Source organism: Phocoena phocoena, chromosome 3 (genome assembly GCF_963924675.1).
Source record: "Phocoena phocoena chromosome 3, mPhoPho1.1, whole genome shotgun sequence".
NCBI classification, from domain to species: domain Eukaryota; kingdom Metazoa; phylum Chordata; class Mammalia; order Artiodactyla; family Phocoenidae; genus Phocoena; species Phocoena phocoena.
This window is the reverse complement of record NC_089221.1, coordinates 73,506,935-73,529,585: the sequence shown is the minus strand read 5'-3', so window position 1 is coordinate 73,529,585 and position 22,651 is coordinate 73,506,935. Positions and strand designations below refer to the sequence as shown.

Genomic DNA, 22,651 nt, shown 5'->3' with positions numbered 1-22,651 from the left:
GACATTTCTCAAAGAAATGTTAGGTGTCTACTGACAGAGGGAAGGAAATGTCAAAGAGATGGGATGAATACACAGCTTCTGTCTGAGGGTGATAAAAATGTTTTGGAAATAGAGGTAGTGATTATACAACATTGTGAGTATAATTAATACCACTGAATTTAAAAACTACATTTAAAGATGGCTAAAATGGCAAATTTGGTGTTACACATAATTTACAACAATTAAAAAAAACCCAATATGAGAACCTACTGTATAGCACAGGGAACTCTACTTAATTCTCTGTGGTGACCTAAATGGGAAGGAAATTTAAAAAAAAGGGGATATATGTATACATATAACTCATTCACTTTGCTGTACAGCAGAAACTAACACAACATTGTAAAGCAACTATACTCCAATAAAAATTAATTGTAAAACCCCCCAATAATGAAATATAATCAAATACCACTAAATTGTACATTTTAAATGGGTGAGTTGTATTGAATGTGAATTCTATCTTAATAAAGCTATTTAAAAAATGTCATGGAGAGGGGCTTCCCTGGTGGCGCAGTGGTTGAGAGTCCGCCTGCCGATGCTGGGGAAATGGGTTCGTGCCCCGGTCTGGGAAGATCCCACATGCCCCGGAACAGCTGGGCCCGTGAGCCATGGCCGCTGAGCCTGCGCATCCGGAGCCTGTGCTCCGCAACGGGAGAGGCCACAACAGTGAGAGGCCCGCGTACCGCAAAAAAAAAAAAAAAAAAAAAAAAAAGTCATGGAGAAAGGGAGCATAAAACCTCCTGAAAAAGAAAGATCACAAAGTGTTTTAGTTCTAGTCTTCGAGTTCTCATTTTTAAGACTTTGATTTGATCTGCTTCCTCCTACCTGGTACTACCCTTCCCTGGCTGATGTCCCATCTCACTCTACATTGAGAGGAAACCGGATGGCAAAATATTGCTGCTGTTGGAATATGAAGCTTATTTGTTTTAGCACTGCGGCTTCTAGAAATCTTGCCCTTTCCTTCTAATGTTTAAAGAATCATGCTGATCAGTGGCAGGAGTTTCTTTTGATTCTTTATCAAGATGGCGTTTTGGATAACAATAGAAATTCAGTAAGCTGAAGTAAGAAAGGTGTCTGTGATTGGTCATGTTTTTGGCCAGATTTTCCCAAATTCTGACAACACGAAGAAATGAAAATAGCTCTTGACAATTGTCTTTGTTAGAGAATTCATTATGGTGTAGTTATAATCCATTTAGGCACTTTAAAAATGCTGATAATAACTTTACCTTAAGTGACAAATAGGAATCGAGGTATCTGCAAAGAAAATGTTATAGTAATTATGACTCATGGATTCCACACCATGAAATCTCACATTTCTGTAATCATTATCTTAGCCTCAAATTCACTAAAACCTATTAACAATTTTAAAATGCTTATTACCAACTTCAAAGTTTTCATGTTAAATTTTTATTTTATAACCAATTCCATCAATTGCTTCTTATTTTGGAAGAGACTACAGTACGATGCTGTAGGTTGAGAGAGACACTAACTTATTTGTCATGTAACGTAAATTCAGTCTTATTAGCACCATTTCTAAACTTCCTAAAAAGGATTATAACTCTGCCAATGATGCTGCCTTTGTCTTTTAGGCTGTTTGAGTTTGTTGTGCAGCTTCTGTTTCCTACCTAAAAAGTCACTGATCAAAGCTTAATATACGAGGAGATGGAAGTAGGGGAGGACCAACAGGAAGAAGAAAGGAGAGTCATTTTATAATTCATCAAGATGAGTAATGCCACCTTATTTTATAAAAAATAAAGCCATGCTTCACAGTGATGATAGAACACTTGGGTGTTTTAATTATGGTTTTAAGTGAAATGATTAACGGAACAAAATTTTCCCTTAGGCAGATTTTTTTTTCAATTTTTAAATTTTTTCTTGAAATGACTACTGATTTCCCCCCAATACTTAGGAATTCAAAAATAAAAGGTCAAAAAGGCTTTCTTAGAACAAACTTGTTCTGTTCTTAATGATTCCTCTGGAACCATAGTCAATGAAATCATCTTGAACATAATAGGGTTTGTTCTAGGACAGACTTGCTGATTTCTCATTCCAAGACAAAGACTGAAAAATCCAAACCAAGAAATATTTCTCCCAAACAAACTCTGCACTGTTTGGATGATCCTCTTCTTAGCTGTACTAAAATGCTTGATGGAGTTATTTTTAACTGGGAACAGAACATTCATTCTGGAAAATGTTCAGATCCCTAATTTCTTTTTTTAATTTGTTTTTTTTTTTTTGCGGTACGCGGGCCTCTCACTGCTGTGGCCTCTCCCGTTGCGGAGCACAGGCTCCGGACGCACAGACTCAGCGGCCATGGCTCACGGGCCCAGCCACTCCGCGGCATGTGGGATCTTCCCGGACCGGGGCACGAACCCGTGTCCCCTGCATCGGCAGGCGGACTCTCAACCACTGCGCCACCAGGGAAGCCCCAGATCCCTAATTTTATAATGAGCAGAAATACATACTTTTGATGAAAGACTATGTAAACTACAGTACTCCGTCGACACTCAGGTACAAAATCAACAGACAATACATTTTATGGCTTTTAGGAATGAAGGTGAAGTCTTAAATCTGGATCATGTGTATCAATGCGGGAAGAAATGGGGTGCTGGAAATCATCTAGATAGAGTTTGTTTCTTTGCTCAGGCACAATATTTCCTCATAAATAATGAGCCTGGGTCATGCCAAATGGATTCTATGGTTTTTATTGATTGTTATTACTTTTATTAAACAATGTTAGCCATGTAGCATCATTAAAAAACAACTAATACTCTTGGAATATGTACATTCTATTAACTGACATGTCAATCCTATTAACTGATACAAATCAATCCAGTCTTTCATTATAGCAGTTAATTTTCAGGTTGCACAAAGATAAGTAATTTATATTCCAAACACAACAACCACCTCTGGGTTAGTCATCCAGTACAATTCATAGAGTCCTATTATACGGCTGCATGTACTTAGAAAGTTTTAGCACAGAGCCAATACAAACAGGGAAGTACCCTCATTCTAATGGTTACTGAGGTGCTAGAGGTGGGTGTCGGCGATGGGGATCCTTCTGAGTTCTACGATCTGGGAGTCAGTCAAGGTGCCTCCCTCCTGGCTGCCTTGACCAGATTCATTATCACTGACACTGATACCAGCTCCTGCAATAGAAAAAGAATAAACACAAAACGCCCAACTATTAGTCCAGCAAATTAATGGTCAAGTTACAGTAAGTCAACACACATTTACTTCTATTATATTAGTAAAAAGTGAGCTATACATTTAGAATAAATATTATTAATACCTAGCAATTATAAAGCTATATTTTAAATTCCTTTTGGTAGTTTTTATAAGTACAAATTAATTTCTAAAGACATGAATTTGGCTTCTCAATCTTTTTTTCTGTTTCTACATGGTTGACAGGTATAACTTACTCCAAAGAATAGCATTTCTTAATTGGGGGATTACTAAAATAAAAAAGATCAGGCAAGTTATTAGAATTTTTCAGCAGGGGGGTAGGATTTGCTGTTAGAAAACGTATAACCTCCAACCCTACATGTACCAAACCTAGTACGTCCTTCAGCTGAGACTCAGTGTGGCAGGGATCCGAGAAGAAAACTGTGCATTGACAACACCTGGTATCATATCAGTGCCCAGAAGACACTGGCTCTCAATGACTCAGATCTGCTCCTAAGATAAAAATAATTATGTAACACAGTGCCAAAACAGATCCGCACAAGAATCCCACAAAGCTAGCTGTTAACTGAAGATAGCGCCTGGAATCTCTGTTTTGAGGCCGCTCCACTGTTTACTACTTTTTTCACAACTCAGAATAATTCAGAAAACTTGACACTATGTTAGACTAACACCTTGTTGTTTTCTTCTGTAATGTGCAGAGGAACACATAAACACACACACACACACACACTCTCTCATGCACACACACACACACACACACACACAGACTAGGGATGTGGTCACAGGGTGTGCTGTTGGCTGAATCACCAGAGATTACAGTTCCCAGCCCCACCCCCTCTGCTGGGCACAAGACTGCAAACAAGAAGGGAGGTGAAAAACCAGTTGCCTGGGCAGCTGAGACTTCCCTATCTGTCTGAGATGTAGGAAAGGCAATTCTGCAGTTAGTAGCTATGGGAAGATAGTGGATTAGCTTCTTCTTAACCTATTCGGAGATGGAAGCAGGAGCCCACTAATGACCTCTTTCTAGCTAAACCCTCCCTCTTTTGGGTCTCTGTCCTTCCCACTCTCTCTCTGTTAAAGGCTGCTGTTGAAACCCCACTTCCTGGCTTTGTTTCTCTGACACTGCACTGGCCCATCTCATCCACTCATCCACTGACCTGTTGACTCTTTCTTTCTTTCCTTTTTTAAATAAATTTATTTATTTATTTTTGGTTGCGTTGGGTCTTCGTTGCTGCGCACAGGCTTCCTCTAGTTGTGGCGAGTGAGGGCTACTCTTCCTTGTGGTGCTCGGGCTTCGCATTGCAGTGGCTTCTCTTGTTGTGGACCACAGGCTCTAGGTGTGTGGGCTTCAGCAGTTGTGGCACGTGGGCTCAGTAGTTGTGGCTCACGGGCTCTAGAGTGCAGGCTCAGTAGTTGTGGCTCGCGGGCTCTAGAGTGCAGGCTCAGTAGTTGTGGCACATGGGTTTAGCTGCTCCGCAGCATGTGGGATCTTCGTGGACCAGGGCGCGAACCCGTGTCCCCTACATTGGCAGGTGGATTCTTAACTACTGCGCCACCAGGGAAGTCCCCTGTTGACCCTTTCCAAAGCTATTCTGCTTTCTTTTGCATCTCCTCCTGCGGTCTGACCTCTGGAGGGCTTGTCTTCAGCCCAGCTTCAAGGCACGATCCACCTGATTCGTGCCTGCTCTCTAGCCTAATGTCTCACTAGAGCTGCTGGTCACTCCCTTTCCCCACCGTGTTATTATTCAAGCATTTCTGCCTAGGATGCTCTTTCCCTGCCCCCTCAACGCATTAGCTTGGCTGCTTCCACTCTTCCTATAAATTATCAACTCAGGTAGTATCCCCTCTGCTACCCTTGGAAACATGATGATTCTCTTTTAAAATTTCAGATTCTCCCATTGGATTATGTCTCTTAGCTAATAGGACAGTGCCCAGCACACTGTGAGTGTTCAGTAAATGTTTGCTCAGTGTATTAAATTATGCTCTGCATCCTAGTTCTTGAAAATTCCTCTTCCATTTTTATTGCCTGTTCTGTTCCTCTGATCCATTCTGCATTCCACTGTCTTCTCAACAAACGTTAGTTCCTATTGTCAACTGCGTCAGCCTGGAACCCTCTGCCTTTCCTTTCAAGATACTCCTAACCCGGCTGGACCTCACCAGATAGACATATTCCAACTTTTGCCCATTGGAGAGCTTTCTCAAAGTGATTTCTCTTGACTGGTCCTGCAGTGCCATGTAAATCCAGCCTGAGCGTCTTCCTACCTATCCGTCAAGGCCCATTTCCACACCCTTTCACAAATACTTCTTTCACTATTCCTTCAAGCAGGGAGCTGGAGGATGCAATATTTGAAAAGAAAAGTCCTAGTTTATACCTGAAAAAATTATTAATCACAGCCCTTTTACTGTCTTGAATTGTCCTGGTATGGATGATAAATTGTAGGGTACCTCTATATATAATGTACATGTAAGTCATGAAGCAAAACATGACAAACACCTGTGAACTCTTTCCTCAATTAAGAACTAGCATATTACCAATGACAATGTATATTCAAAAATTTAGTTAGTTGCCATGATTTAAAAATGAATACATTTAAAATAAAAAATCAGATTTGGGGTTTCTCTTTAAAAAGCAGAAGACAAGGCAACACTGGGCCTGTATTTCTGGATTATATGAAACAACAACCAAAACATGGACCAGGTACTACCTTTTGGTATGCCACTGTTTTTATCAGCTCTCTTGAATCAGTTATGATGTTTGGCCCTACATGTGAGTAACATTTGAGTTTGCCACACTGCCTTTGAAGGACAAAGGGCCCATGTTTCTCTGCCAGGGAAGCAGAGGAACTGTCTGACTTAGAAGAACCTCCAAGTGGACCAGTGACACATTGCCATTTTATAAAGAGAAGGTGACTGAGGCCCTGAAGCCTATAGCAGCTTGATCTCGGTGAGTAACAGAGTTGCCCAATATGGGGTCAACTACAGAGAAACAGAGAGGACCCCAGCATTAGCACCAGGGAAGAGTGGGGTTTAATGAACAAATGAGCACCAACGTCCTCTGATTTCAAGGTTGGCCTGCTCTAAATGCCACTAGGAATGCATAATAGTCTGCCCAGCATGGGGACAAAGCACACTAGGAGTTCTGAACTAAGGGCCTGCTGAGCAGACTGTGAGGGACGAAGCACACTGGGCTGGAAGGTTCAACGTGGGGTGCAGCTTTACAAGCGACTGGGTGTCACCAGCTTGTTCAGTAGCCCAGAGCCCTGGAAGATGTCAGCAAGTTCTAGATATAGCCTCCCCGGAGTCACCACATCTGTACGATCCACCTCGTCCTCCTTTTCTACTTCCTCCCAGTTGATATAAATAAACAATACCCAAATCCTAATCCCTTGCTGAGACTCAGAAAGGACACATTCTACATACAAGTATAACACGGCAGAACTGGGAACACAGCCCAGGTTTCTTGTCTCTTTGTAATTCATTCAATGGTCTAGGAAGGTATTTGGCAGTAAGTATCCTGATTTTCTGCAAGGTATTTTCATGCTTAAATTTTAAGCCAAAAATTCACGAAAAATCCAGCAACTGTGATAACAGTTAACTCTCCCCCTTGGTAGACTGAACGGGCAATGTCAAAGGAACTACAAGTAATAATTCACATTCATCTAGAGTCTCTCCTTTCCTCAACATTTCAAACATGCTTTAATTAGGAAAGCATGATTATTAGTCCTGTTTTACAGACATAGGGACTGAATGGGGATCAGAGGTGTTCACTGAGTTGCCCACGTCACACAGCAGGAAAGTCACAGAATGAAGATATCCAACTGGACTTCTTTGCTTTTTTAATTTATTTTAAAACTTTTTCTTTGCTTGGCTGCGTCGGGTCCTAGTTGAGGCATGCAGGGTCTTCACTGAGGCATGCGGGATCTTTTGTTGTGGTGCGGGCTCTTCCTTATGGTGCGTGGGCTCCTCTGTAGTTGTGGCATGTGGGTTTTCTCTCTGTAGTTGTGGCGTGGGCTCCAGGGCGCGTGGGCTCTGTAGTCTGTGGCACGTGGGCTCTAGTTGAGGTGCGACCGTAGTTGTGGCATGTGGGCTTAATTGCCCTGCGGCATGTGGGATCTTAGTTCCCTGACCAGGGATCGAACCCGTGTCCCCTGCATTGGAAGGCAGATTCTTTACCACTGGACCACCAGGGAAGTCCCCCAACTGGACTTCTGACCCCAGATGTAGGGTGTTGCCTTTTACATCCTACAGCCTCTTATGGGGGCAGCTCTATTCGTGTGACTTCTTTGTCCCACAGGTTTCACGTGTTCATACTTGTCTATAGAATAAATTTCAAACTCCTTGGCACACATTCAAGCACGAACCTCCCTCACTCAATAGTTATGGTGCAGTGAACACCCAGGTGTTACAGAACACATTATGAATAGTTAAAACTGTTTTTAAACATAACAACAAATCGAACCCAACAAATAATTTATACCACATACTGAATTTAAATTCTGCCAGACACTGTGGTAGATTTTTCACATAGACAATCTCCAAACTTCATGAAAACTTACTTACAATAAGAACACTTATTTGATGAGCTTCCCTGGTGGCACAGTGGTTAGGAATCCACCTGCCAATGCAGGGGACACGGGTTCGAGCCCTGGTCCGGGAAGATCCCACAGGCTGCAGAGCAACTAAGCCCATGCACCACAACTACTGAGCCTGCATGCCACAACTACTGAGGCCCGTGCTCCTCGAGCCTGTGGTCCGCAAACAAGAGAAGCCACTGCAATGAGAAGCCCACATGCTGCAAGGAATAGTAGACCCCGCTCGCCGCAACTAGAGAAAGCCTGCGTGCAGCAACAAAGACCCAATGCAGCCAAAAATAAATAAATTAAATAAATAAAAATTTTAAAAAAGAACATTTATTTGATAAATGAGGAACTGAAAGGTTGAGTTCCTTACTGAAAGTCACACAGGTAGTAGACTGCAGAGCTAGGATTCCAACACAGAGCTCTCTGAACCCTCTCTGAGCCCATTCTTATTTTCTATGGCCTTTTAAAATGCGGCAGTGATACAAAGGTCATACTTCTTCAATCTTCTTCTGAGGAAAAAAAAAAATCAAAATCTTTCCAAATTTGGGCTTCCCTGGTGGCACAGTGGTTAGGAATCCGCCTGCCAATGCAGGGGACACAGGTTCGAGCGCTGGTCCAGGAGGATCCCACATGCCACAGAGCAACTAAGCCCGTGCACCACAGCTGCTGAGCCTGCGCTCTAGAGCCCACGAGCTACAACTACTGAGCCCACGTGCCACAACAAGAGAAGCCACTGCAGTGAGAAGCCTGTGTACTGCAACAAAGAGTAGTCCCCACTCGCCACAACTACAGTAAGCCCGTGCACAGCAATGAAGACCCAACGCAGCCAAAAATAAAAAAAAAACAAAACAAAAAAACAAACAAAACGTTTCCAGTAGGGAAACGTTTACCATGACTTTAGTGTCATTGGTCCGAGGTAAAATAAGGAAGTTAAGGGACTAAGGATGACGGAGAGTCAGATTAGTCCCTCTGGGAGAAGCCCCTGTGGAAAAACACCCTGTTTCTAAGCCCAACAGGCTCCCAGTTTGACATTTTCTAGAGTCTTGTCAGCTTTGGATCAACATAAAAATGCCAGTACTCAAAACACTTCTTGTTAGGGATGTAAATAGAGTACATGCCCCTCCATCCTGGACTCACACTCTGTGTAGGCTGAATCTGTTCTAGTTAGCTCTCTACCTTCTCCTCTTCCCTAAATGGAGGCTGTCCCAGGGTGACTGTTCTCATTCTCCCACAGTCCTGGTTGGGGACACTGATGATACATTGGAAAGTTCTATTAAAATAACTAATAATAACCATGGCATCACTAGTCTAGAACTGAGTGTCTCATTTGCCTGTGGAGAGGCTGATGCATTTCAAGAACAACTAATTGAAAGATACGATGTCCTCTTTTTAGAGTGAAATGTGAATTTCTCATAGAAAGATAATTTATTTTAAAAATGAAAAAAGGTCAAGTGTTTTCCTTTGTGTCCTTTTTTTTTTTTTTTTTTTTGCTTTAAGGAATTCAATATGGCTAAAATTCAAATGGAAAAACAAGTCCATGACTGGCTTTGGGACAAGGGCTTCTATTTTATACCAATTAAATGAATTTCAAACATAAAATATATTACATTAGGATAAAATTCTGTGTCGGGAGTAGAATGGTAATACAAGTTCAAAGAGAAAAGAGAATAGCGTAAAATCCCCAAATGTAAAAGAAAAGCTTTCTTGTACATATTGAAAATAAAATGAATAGCAGTGGATATCAAATTGCTCTGGTACTTAGGCCCTTAAACCCTAAAATTTATAATACAATAGAAATGACATTGTTTGATTCTATTTAAACTTATGAAAACCTTTGGATGTTTATTTAGATATATGCAAAGGGTAACATAACTTTTCAAAGTTGTTAGGGTTCAAATGAAAAAGACTTGGAAGTCCCACTGTTCCCAGTAGTTGACTTGGAGTGGCCCGCAGTTAAGGTGGACCTGAGATAGGTCAAGGTTTGCAAACTCAAACATCACAGGTGCCAGGGAGGCTCACATAAATCATTGACACAGGTCTGCTGGGCACTGGACAAACTGAAGAGCTCATGTCCTGTCTAAAGGGGCAGCCATTACTCAGCTCCAATCAAGCAGTGTTGTGTTAGATTTTAAGCACTCTACTGGTAGATTTTTTTTTTTAAAGATATTCTGGATTTTTATGGGATATCTCTAAATTTTAAAATTTTGCCACAAAAAATTGTTAAAGTGCAATGAAGGTCAAATAAAACTCCCTGTTGGTCCACATCTGGCCTATGTATCAATTGTGAATTCCACTGTGGATGGAGTGGCAGGTGGACTGCTCCTTTGATTTGACCATATTGTATGATGGAAAGCATCTAGGGGGTGGAACTTGATTATTATCGTACCTTTTCTAAAAATAGAGGGGGCCAGTGTTAGAGACTGCTATTGTGGTCTTTTAAAGTATTTACTTCCTAAAGAGTTTAGTGAACTCTAAGGAATGCTAAACTCAGTCTATAAGTAAGTCAGTCATTCCATACATTCCGGAATGGAATGCATTTAGTACTTGTTATATATATATAGGACCCAGATCTAATTTAATTACGTTGCAAGAATTCATTTTATGCTTCCAGTGCTGTAACATCAACTGACTGCATTGCAGCGCTGGGGACATAATCTACCCTGGGAACTATTTGTAATCTGAAAGCCCCCTTTCAGTCCTAGCTCGAATGGGCATTTTATAGAGTTGTTCCTTCCTCCTTCATGAAACTCTTCTCTCTAGTTTTCGTGCTGACCATGCTACAGTGTCCTCTGTGGGACCCTCTTCTATTTACGCTTAAACGTAGGTATCATCTTAGATGTTCTTCTTGTTCCTTTTCCTTTCTCGTGTTTTCCCTTCTTCCCTCTCCCTCCCTCACTTCTTTTCTTCTCATCTCTTAGCTTCCACTCTTCCAGACTAAACTTATTCATCCCCACAGCTTCAAATGTAATCTCTGCATGACGCCTTTCAGACCATTACTTCCAACCCCGATCCCTCGCCAAAGATCCCAACTTGACTATTGAAGAGCCACCAGGCAGAATGATCAAATTATCCAAGTCTGAACTCATCAGTTTCCCCTTGAAAACAAATAAACAAGCAAATGCTCTATGTATGATCCCTCAGTCACCTAGGTGAGAAGCATGAGCCTTTGGTGACTGTCCTCTCAGTGTTTCCTCAGCATTCTTCTTGTCCTTTTTCTTTCCACTCACCAGATTTGAGGTCTAAACCTTATTCCCTGGGACCATGGTAAACACCTCTCAGCCTTTCTGATTTTGCTTCTAAATTTATTCTTCAGACTTCCCTAAGAGTTATTTTGCCTCAAAACCAGTGGGAACATGTTGTGCCTCTCCTCAAAAACCTCGATGGCTCACTGAGTTCTATAAAAATCCCATCCCTTAGCATGGCATCTGAAGAGCATTTTAATATTATGCAGGGTATCAGGAAGTCTTCTGCTCCCCCAAATGAATCTATCACTAAATGTATTCTGGAAGCCCCAAGTTAAATTAAGTGAAGTGGTTTTCTTTACTTTAGGACTTTTTAGAGCTGCTAAAATGCTCAAGTGAATTGTGAATCTCTGCAGTTTCCCAAATATACTTGGTCAGGGGATCCTTTCACCAAGGATGTCTAGGAATATCCCAAGGAGGGTGCTTGCTGAAACCCAGTGGAGGAACTACAGTAACTTATTAACAATGTAGGTAAACTACTTTCTGGGCTTTTCTCCTGCTGCCTGGCTTTACTCACCCTCCATCCCAGCCACACTGCATGCTTCTTCTCCCCAAGCAGGTCATGCACCTGCAGCCCTGGGCTTTGGCTAATTCTATTCCCTCAGTCTGCAATGCTTTTCTTCCACTCTTTACTTACTTAAGCTCTATATATCTTCAAGAATCAACTGAGCAGGTTTTTAAAAAATTTTCCTTGAATTCTCAATAATTAATAACTCTTTCCACTACTTATTTTACTCTTCTTTATGTCATGTTTATCTAATGTCTACTCCTCCAAGCAAACTCCTCCAAGCAAATTCAAGTTTCATTTTTCTTTCACTCATTCATGAAATGAATTCATTCATTCATTCTCCAACAACATCTACAAAAGGTTTACCAACTGCCAAGCACTGATCTGACATGGGAATATATATATAGTAGCATGCACTTTTGAATAACTATTTCAATAGGTTCATCTGAGCACGGACACATCTTCTTGCATGTTTGTACATCTAGAAATGAAAAATTTCACTGAACTTTTTCTAACAGTGACAGTTCAACATTTTTCTGAGGGAAAAAAGAAAAGAAAAAAGTTGCATATTTGATTTGAAAACAACTCTCCATCGGGGTCACAGGTTGAGTGGAGTTGAACATATAGGAAGAGCCAATGAAATACTATATATATGATGGCACTTTGAAAACTGTAGAACTATATGAGGCCCATTATGTTGCCTTTGAAAGTTTCTGCTCCAAAGATACTCCATAAGAAATTCTCTTTGGTAGGTCAGAGGCAAAACTCTCTCAGGGAGATCACTACCAGATTCTTATGACTCAGCAGTATCTTGGTGTTCTAGCAAGATTCCAGTGCAGAGAGATTTACATCTGGTTAGAGTATTCCTTTTTCTTAAAAGCAAATTGTCAATTATTTTTAGGTTGTCTCATATTTGGAGCCAAGAACAAAATATCCTAGAATTCGGCTGGGATTAGGAATGGGTCATGAGAATTGGGATGTGGTACGGGTGACTGATTGTACTTTTGCAACTTCATGGGAAGAAGATACAAATTGTAGCATAGCAAGAGTGCCTACTTCCAATGGGGTCTGTGGGTTCACATACCAGTTTTTAATGCAAATATCAAGTCATCAAACTCCTGCGACTCCTCATCGGCTATTAGTGACCCCTGGCCATACCCTCCAGAGGAAGGGAACGTGGCGCCATTCTGTGGGCTTGGCTTTAAGTCAGGGCTGGCCTGGCTGGCTTGTCGGAAGGATGCTCTCTCCCAGTCAGGTGGCACCTTTTTGGGTTGGGGTTGGGAGAAAAGGAAACCATAATATGAGTACATACATACTGACCCTGAAATCTATATGAGCTGTTTATCTCTGCATCTCATTACAAAGACTAAGTGAAAGGGCTGTTGAACTGTTTAGAACTGACCTTTAATTTTACCTTTGTTCCTTAGAAAAGTATGTCTCTCCATGAGACAGTCTAATCTGGTGATGCTAAACAATTTCTCTACGAGGATTACTTGTAGATTTCTAAGCTGTCATGCGTGGAAGAAGAGAATTATTTTTTAACCCAATCAATACGTTAAATTTTTTCATAGAATATGTGCAAAGAAAGCTGTTAAAAATATAAGAACTGGAGAACCCTCCTAAATCTTTAAGATACAACATATAATTTTAAGTATAGTAGCTATCTATGAGGATATACTGAATTGAAAAGAAAAGCTCTTTGATAGAATGCTAAAGTCCTCCTTTTTAAAAATTAAATGATTAAAAAGATAGTTCTATCTTGAAATGAGTAAATGTATTTGCTTCCCTTGTGGTTACTGGTAAACACCCCTTAATCTTTCCTTTCCTAATGCTTTCCCTTCTCTGCGTGGCTTTCTGGAATGTCTCTGCCAGTGCCTCATTGACAGCTGGATCAAGGCCAATTCTAAGCCGCTGAGGAATGCAGAGCACACTTTAGGGTATGCCACTGCGCTCCACCCCCAGTGAACATTTAAGTAGTGGCTCAGGCCAGGAACTGAACTGTCACAGCTGCTGCCTCCCAATATAAGGTTCTCTGAGACACTGCGGGGATGCCTCGCACTGAGAAAAATGATTTGAGTGCTGGAGAAATAAATTTGAGAGAACATGAAACCTTAAAGGATTTTACGAAGAAGTGGAACATCTGGACTACCACTGTTCAACACAGTGATGGTTCAATACAGTTCAGTATAGCACTGCGATGCCACAAATGTTTTAGATATTTGTTCTCCATTATGGTAGCTACCAGATATATGTGGCTATGGAACACTAGAATGTGGCCAGGGTGACTGATGAAGTGAATTTTTTTTTTTTTTTTTGCGGTACGCGGGCCTCTCACTGTCATGGCCTCTCCCGTTACGGAGCACAGGCTCTGGACGCGCAGGCTCAGCGGCCATGGTTCACAGGCCCAGCCGCTCTGCGGCATGTGGGATCTTCCCGGACCGGGGCACGAACCCGTGTCCCCTGCATCGGCAGGCGGACTCTCAACCACTGCGCCGCCAGGGAAGCCCTGATGAAGTGAATTTTTATTGTTATTTAATTGTGGCTAGTTTAAATTTAAACAGACATACATGGCTAAGGACTAATGTATAGTCTCGATCTAGACAAATGCTAAACTGGGTAGCCAAGTAAAGAGACAAAAACCATTATTTTAAAGATTTACTCCCACACTGCTGATCTTAAAAATATCTGTTTCTATTGTTATCACCTGGGATGTGAAAATAATTCAGTTTTAGGAGCTTATGGGATATAGAAATGGTACTAGAGTGCTGAACCCTTCAGGGTACTAAACACATATCAAGATTTTTAAATATGGTATTTTATTTGTGATCACTTACTTTAATTTTCGCCTGACATGAATAAAATTACTTTCTAAATTAACATGGAAGACAAAAAAAATATCACTGAGCAGGTAGATTATCTATTTACCTACTTAACTATCTATAAACTGTTTTCTTTTCAGACATATGCACTTTGATTTCCTGCCATTTTTCAGGATGCAAACACAAATACTGTTCCCCTTGGCTCCTTAATACAGAGACACTAACATGGGCTGTGTAAGGAATGGTAGGCAAGCACATCTCAGGCACTACAGAAATTGTCAGGGACCTGTTTACCATCTCTTCCTGGACAAATGTCTTCAGGCATGTTTCAAAATAAAAGCAGTGGTACCAATGCTATGGGTGGCACTACTGAGAGGTTGGTGGCAATGTGATTTAGACACAAGAACCCAAAATGACGTGGAGGGAGAACATTGGGAGGTTTATTTGTTTGTTGGGATTGAAGTAGTAGATTGGCATGAGTAAAGGAAGAGAGCTGTGAAAATATTTTCAGGAAGAAACAGTATTTGAAAAACCATTTCTGAAGCAGATTCAGTCACTGCCGTAACCAATTAGGAAGCTTTTGAAGAAAGAGCTCTGATTTCCCGGTACAAACTGCTGGTTAATAGAGCTCACAAAGCAAGGAGGAAAAAGAATTAGATAACAGACATGATACCATGGTGAGCACAGCAAATACCAGAGATCAGAGAATGTCAGTAGGAAAAGGATTTAAAAGTTACATGGCACCATTTAACTTGTACTCCATAAAATGGAAAGGTTGTATATCAAAGAGTGAGAGAGAGAAACAGAGAAGGAGAAAGCTCAAGGGCAGGCACCTCCTCCATAGCACTGATCAGATTCTGGGTAGACTTGCTGATCTCCCCTCCAACAGGAGGCATTCCACTCCCGGGTGTGAAGAAGGCTGTGCTGGGTCCTGGGTGCCCATTCATTTCCACTGTGTAACTGGCCTTCATAGGGCAACACGTCTGGTTGTGCAGAATGAAATAAACCACAAAAACGTACAGTCCCTGCAAAAGAAGAGAACACTAGCATATTAAAGGAAGTCCTGCTACCATAGCTAAAGAATAAACATGATTGTAAGCATAGCTGATTTTCTACAAGTGTTCTCCAAATGCTACCCAAAGCTGGGAATGATAGAACATGTTCGAAGTCTACCAACAGGCCACTGTAAATTTCTGAATGTCACAAAAGTTCTTCAGTGTCATTTGAGAAAACTGCTCTCTCACTTAGAAGTCATTTTTTTTTTCTTGGTTAGAACATCAGTAACTCTGAATCTAGCTCTACGAATACATGAAAACAGAATTGCAGAAGTATATCTGATTAGCTGTGTACATTTTGTTTTAGAGGGCAAACCTGCGTTCTGAAAAATTACTGTCTTTTCCCACCTATCTCACTTAATCTCATTTTTTTTTCTTAGCAAAATGGGGAGTAATGCTCCAGCCACCTTGGCGACTCAGGGAAGGGCAGCACTAATTAAGCCTTCTAATTCTGTTTAAATATCTCACCTACTTATCTCAGTTGGAAATAAAATCGCTGGGTAGGGACTCATTATGGATTGCTTAATATTTAGCATGCCTTGCTTCTCAGCAAACGTTACATGAGAATGACAAAGCTATCTTGTGCATTCTTAAACATCTGCAGGCCCTTTAAATTCTTTTGCAACCTAGTCAAACTCTTGACAATTGCTCTGCTTCCGTCACAGAGAGCAACTCACATTTTACAATTGTGTTCCAGACACTGCCTACACTGGCTTTCCTTCATGATTTCTACAAGGGATCTACTGTATACTTCTAATGGTGCTTCTACAAAGCTTGGTAATTTTGACCTTTACACTCAGCCAATAAAATATGTTAAATTGTGACTTTTGTGTCTGTTAATCCTGGTGTTTAAGTTTTGGAAGCAAATAAGAATCTCCTTAATTACTAAAATTCTTAAATTAATCCACAAAAATGAAAGCAAGACATTCAGCTTGTTAAAGAAAAAAAGGAGTTAATGTCAAGATCTTCATAAAACACAAATAAGTATGGTCATTTTTTTTTAAGTTTGCATTCTCCCATATCTCCTAATATTTCTGGCAGTGTAGAAGCAGTAAAGCAAACAATATTGTGGGCTTAAAACTTGTATCTGCTGGTATAAATAGTAAAAAGTCTATTAGAAAATCCTCAAGGCACAAGAATTACAACTAACTTTTAATGTAAAATGAAATTAGAGGACAGTCTGCAAGGTAGGAATGCTAGCATTTGATCTCTGTTGCCATTTCTGGAATATTGTTATAAATTAGACCTTTCTCCTCTTTCTACTGGAATGACCCCTTCCTGAGTTGGCATCCAGTCTATGTAATTAACAAATATGTTTTAAAATCAGTGGTTTACCTGCTAAAAATATTTAAAAATGTAATTACTCTAACCATGATATAAAATTAGTAACAGAAACATTCATTTCCTTTTGAATTGGGCTCGTTTTGGTGTTTTGGAAACAACATTAATATTCTAAATTACGTAGGTTAAGTGAATTACTTTCACATGCAAATGATGTCATGTACATTAGCAGAAACAAATCTTCCCGAAGACATACACATCCAAAATTTTCTTGTACAAGTAATTTTTCACATGGGTATGACCTAATTATATTGGCCACAGACAAAACAGGAAAAAAATTAAACTGTCAGCCTTAAAAACTGTGAGAATGTCACCGATTTATTTCAGGATTTCTCTTAGCGTTACTAAGTGATAAGGTAAAAGCTGGATCAGGAAAAAAAAAAAAAGAGTCCTAAAAATCCATCTCCAAGGATCCATTTGTTAAAACAGCACTTCTCTCTTGTTTGTTTTTATATCTAGTCTTTTGTGTTTCAGAGAAGGAACTGTCTGCTGAAAACAACTTGCATGTGAAAACTGCATGTTTTTTTTTTTTCCTTAAAAGCATATTTACATATACAGTAAATATTCTGAATCTTTTAGATGTGTGCCAGGAAACATAAACACTGTTAAAATGGAAAGAAAAGAATGTTTAAACGCAGATTGTATGACATTTGCCTGTGCCCAGCCCAGGCTGGGTGAATATAGAAAAAGGACCTTCATTATCCAAAGTACTCAGCTGTGGAGGCTTCTGACCTCATAGTAAAAACAAGTCCCTACTCCAAACGCTGTATGTTAAATTTCAGGCTCTCCTTTGTATGATGTTCCGTGAAAGAATTTTAAGAGAGAATCTAGAATCTCAATTATTCAATCCAATCTGCAGACTACCCCTATGTGCACTGCCAGATAATGAGATGCAAGGATAGAACATTGGCTGCTACTCCCAAGTTGCTCACAAAGACAACAATATCCTACAAAATAATAGGTTAACTGTTCCAGAAGCAGGACGTATATAATTCATCTGTCCTTCCTTTTCCTTATTTAGTGAAAGCTTACAGAGAAGGAGATTCTTTCTGTGCATTGCTGTTTTGATTATTTTGTTGGGTCTCCTACTTACAATGATGAAAAATGCTTTCAAAAGTCTTTAGATTGTATCTGGATTGGCCAAACTTGGATTCCTTTTGATTCAGGAATTTACACTTATTAGCAGAGACACAAACGAGACCAAAATGATCTAAAGGAGTTAATAAATACTCTTAACATCTGAAGGAGCCAATAAGTACAGAAGATTTTGGCTGCCTATCTCAAAAATTTATGTTGGTTCCATATGAGATGGGAAAGAATCAACACTGCCATTTGCCAAATTTACCCGAGAAGTGATGGCAGAGGAGAAGTGGGTAAAATGGGAAGCTGAGTAAGCTGCCTATCTCTGAAGGAAGTGAAGTCTCAGGGCTTCATACTGATCTGAGTATACCCTCTGAGGACTAAGATACAGCCCTTAAGTAAGAATAGTTAAGCTTCGCAGGACTTGTAAAAAGATCTCAGAGGAGGGTTAAACCAGGTATCAAACTGTAACTAAAGGCACAGTCTTAGGCAGCAGTCTTTTTTGTCTCTGCCTCTCCCATCCCATAATTTCTTCAGGTTACAGAAAAGTGGTTAAACTATCAAATGCACTAAATGAGCCCATTTAACAGCTGCCCAGGCTCATTCCTTTAATTTTATGTCTCTAAATAAAGTGAAATATTAGTTCATTATTTTGTCTGCATTCTGAATGCTGGCCTGCATGCACAGCCAGTTGGAGCTAGTGTGACAGAACAGTGAGCATGGACACACCCACACAGCAAGAGCTCTCAGCAATCCTGACCTGATGTGTTCAGCAACCTGACATATTGACTCCACATGGCCTCTATTTCTAATATTTATTTTAGGTTCTGGCAAAGAGTTATTATATGTGATAAAAATATGCTGGTGATAGTGTCTCACTAGCCATTAAAACACAAAGAATTGAATCAGTCTAGATATTAAAATATATCTGATAAAAAGCGCTGAAAACCATTTGCACCAGCTTGGTTATGTGAATCTCTTTGATGTTTGGATTCCACACAAGTTAAACGAAAAAAACCTTCTTGACCATATTTCCACATGCGATTCTGTACTGAAACGTAATGAAAACATTCCGTTTTTAAAACAAATTGTGATGGGCGATGAAAAGTGGATACTGTACGGCAATGTGGAATGGAAGAGACTGTGGGGGAAGGGAAGTGAACCACCACCAAACCACACCAAAGGCTGTTCTTCATCCAAAGAAGGTGATGTTGTGTATATGGTGGGATTGGAAGGGAGTCCTCTATTATGAGCTCCTTCCGGAAAACCAAATGATTAATTCCAAAAAGTACCACTCCCAATTAGACCAACTGAAAGCGGCACCTGACGAAAAGCGTCCAGAATTAGTTAACAGAAAACGCATAATCTTCCAACAGGATAACGCAAGACCGCATGTTTCTTTGATGACCAGGCAAAAACTGTTACAGCTTGGCTGGGAAGTTCTGATTCATCTGCGTATTCACCAGACATTGCACCTTCGGATTTCCATTTATTTCGGTCTTTACAAAATTCTCTTAAAGGAAAAATTTTCCATTCCCTGGAAGACTGTAAAAGGCACCTGGAACAGTTCTTTGCTCAAAAAGATAAAAAGTTTTGGGAGGATGGAATTATGAAGTTGCCTGAAAAATGGCGGAAGGTAGTAGAACAAAAGAGTGCATACATTGTTCAATAAAGTTCTTGGTGAAAATGAAAAATGTGTCTTTTATTTTTACTTAAAAAAACCAAAGGCACTTTTTGGCCCACCCAATATATTATAGCAACTATAATATGGTCACATTATTTAAATTTTATTTATAATTAGGCATCCAATCATATTTAGTATGTCTAGAAAGATGCCTGAAATGATGTTCACTTAATGTTGTTATTTTTACTTTAAAATAGTCAATAGTCTTTGAGACAAAATGACATACATATGTATAAAGTAGGAATGATTTGTTAAATGATCCTGTATATTTAATGACCTACTCTTTCTGGTGTTCTCCACTAATTTCCATATAATTGGATTTCTCTTATATCATTTCCCTTTTCCTTCAACCTGCATAAGTTCTCTTTAGGATTTCTTAAAGCTCAGATTTTTTGAAAATAGTTCTTTCAGCTTTTGCCTGAAAATGTCTTTATTGCACCTTCCTGTTAGAGGGATATTTTCACCGGATATAGATTTCTAGGTTAACAGGTTTTGTTTTCTCATTTGTTACAGGACTTTAAAGATGTCTTTCCATTGTCTTCTGGTTTCCAGAGTTTCTGATGAGAATGGTATTAATTTTTATCATTATTTTCTTGAATACAATGTTCCCTTCACATCCCCAAGCTGCCCTCATGATTTCCTACTCAGATTTTCAAGAGTTTGATTATGATACACCTAGGCATATTTTTCTTTGCTTGGGATTCTCTAAGCTGTTTGGATCTGTGGTTTGTACTAACAAATTTGGAAAATTCCTGGCCATCATTATAGTCACCTAATAGTTATGAGGATTACTTATGGATGAAGTTTGAAGTGACTTTAAAAGTTTTTAATCTTTATATTTTTATTATTTGTTTCAATTCTTTATAATAAATATTTATCATTTTTCCAAAAATAATAATGATTAAAAAAAAGTCTAAGCAAATTTGTCAGTATATTAGTAATAAAGGGAACATGGACACAGGGACCGTTTATTAATGCTGCTTTTCTTTTCTATGTTTTTAAAACTTTGAAGCACAAAGATATTAAAATAATAGGAATATTGTTTTTGGAGACCCAGGGAAAATGTGCAATTTCAAAATCTCCAGGTATATGTTAATTCTGTTATGAAAAATAGTTAAGAAATAGGCAGTGTAATCTTACAAATGGCCTAATCAATACCACCTATCTTTTGGATAGCCTAAGAAAGAGCACAAAACAATGTAGGATAAAGGACTTAGAGGAATGAAATCTTCATTAAAATTAGGCTTTTTTTTTAACTCAAAAATTACAAATTTGGGATTACAAAAAGAATATCTTTCATTAAATTGTAACCTTCTAGAAAGCAAGAGATTATGTCCAGTTAGCTCACAGTTGTATTTTTTAGTTTACAGCATGGTCCCTGGCACACAGGAGGAGCTTAAGAAATATTTGTTAAATAAGAAATTCTGGTGTTTAAGTTTCATCAGTGGGAGAGAGTACGATGGAGTGGGGACAGGCAAGTGTTCGTTTTAGTCCTCTAATTTTCTCACTATAGTTAGGTACTTTGGTAGTTGCTCAATAAAATTTTGTTTTGGCTCAGTCTTTGTGTTTTATACAGTACATGTGCCAGGACTCTCTTATGGGAGAGTAAAGCATCCACTCTTGGCTGGGTCTCTGCTCTTCTGGGTCTGTGACCCTCTGCTGGTAGGCTTGTTTGGTGCTGGATCCCCAGGTGACTTCCTGGCTGTCTCTGCCTTCTCTGCTGGGACTGGGTTTGCATAATGCTGCTGCTTTTTCTTGTGACTACTTCTCCTTACAGGGCTTCACAGCTTCTGCTTTTGTTCTCCCTTGGTAGACACCCCCGTGAAGTCTCTGTGATTTCTTGTTTTTGGCTTCACGCAGCTCTTGGGCTGCTGACCTACTGCTGTTTTGCATCACCAGTGACTAAGCAGCAAAGACTGGATGTCATGCCAATGACAGAATTGAAAAGACAAATGCAGTATATGCATTTGTACATTTTTTTCAGCTGTGAGAAAAGGAGGAATTTCATTTCTCATCGCTTCATATTTTTTGAACTGCTCTTATTTTTCACAGTTTAAGTTGCTTTTGTTAATGTTCTTATTTACAGTAAGAATCTTCAATCTAACATGTGCATTAAATATACAGAGAAAGGAAACAAGTGAGTCATCTTGATGGCCATTGGTTATCAGTGCAATTGTAACATTTAGAACTCTCTGGGAACAATTATCACCCAACTGCTCTTAAAAATATTTGGATGGGATCAGTAATTACCTAGTGTTCACCATGGGTTATGTCAAATTCTTCTAAAATTTCTTATTAACTTAAGGGACAGGATTTGTTCAGAACAAGGAGAGTCAACAGAAGTTCAGTTAACTTAGTCTGCTGGCTTCAGACATGTCTGTGACTAAAATATCTGGGTAGCAGGGCTTCACTTTCAAGGTTGGGGCTTCAAAAGATGTCTATTCTAAATATTGTTAAGTCCTAGGAGCAACAATTCTATGTGTTCTTTTTATCATAAATATCAAGAGCATAGACAAGATATTTTTTCTTTTATACAACTGAAGTTTCTATCTGCAATTTAAGAACATATTTCTGTGTGTGTCACTTATGGACAGGAGAAACATTTGGTCAGTCTTTTTTGAGATTAATACTCATGAATCAAAAGACAATTATTAGGTTATGCCTCAGCAATTTCATCTCCAGATGGTATGGTCCCTTTTCCTTCAGCTTTTCTTCTTGAAACTTGTTCTACAGGACTTCATCACAGAGACTCTCAATGTTCTTTATGCTTCTGTTAAGTTTCAAAGCATGGAGTGCTAATCAATCATGATACTACTTATCAGGAGCCAGACTATTTTTGACAAGATAGAAGGAACTGAAAATTAAGGTTTTTTTTTTTTTTTTAAGTTACAACAACACAAACCCCTGATCCCACCAACACCCTGCTTTGAGAGTTCCTAGATAAGAAAATTTTCAGAAGTACAAATTGAGTTGGTGGTAGGATTGAGGGGCAGAGAAGGCTGGAAGTGGTCATGACAGTACTGGGATGGAACTAAATAATGGAGAAGAGGTTTGGAATCTGAGGATAATTTTTTTTAAAGGTTTTAATAAAAAGTGGAGAAGAGATTCAAGTTGGATTAA

At 39.5% G+C, this 22,651-nt stretch overlaps 1 protein-coding gene across 1 annotated transcript in view; it reads right to left on the bottom strand.

Moving 5' to 3' along the window:
• Positions 1–3,066: 3,066 nt before the first annotated feature.
• Positions 3,067–22,651, bottom strand: part of ADGRV1 (adhesion G protein-coupled receptor V1) — a 542,990-nt gene continuing 523,405 nt past the window's right edge. The window contains exons 88-90 of the mRNA XM_065873671.1: positions 15,205–15,396; positions 12,637–12,814; positions 3,067–3,185 (exon numbers count right to left, since the gene is read on the bottom strand). Of these exons, the coding sequence (XP_065729743.1) occupies positions 3,067–3,185; positions 12,637–12,814; positions 15,205–15,396 (489 nt within the window). The remainder of the gene's footprint in view (positions 3,186–12,636; positions 12,815–15,204; positions 15,397–22,651) is intronic.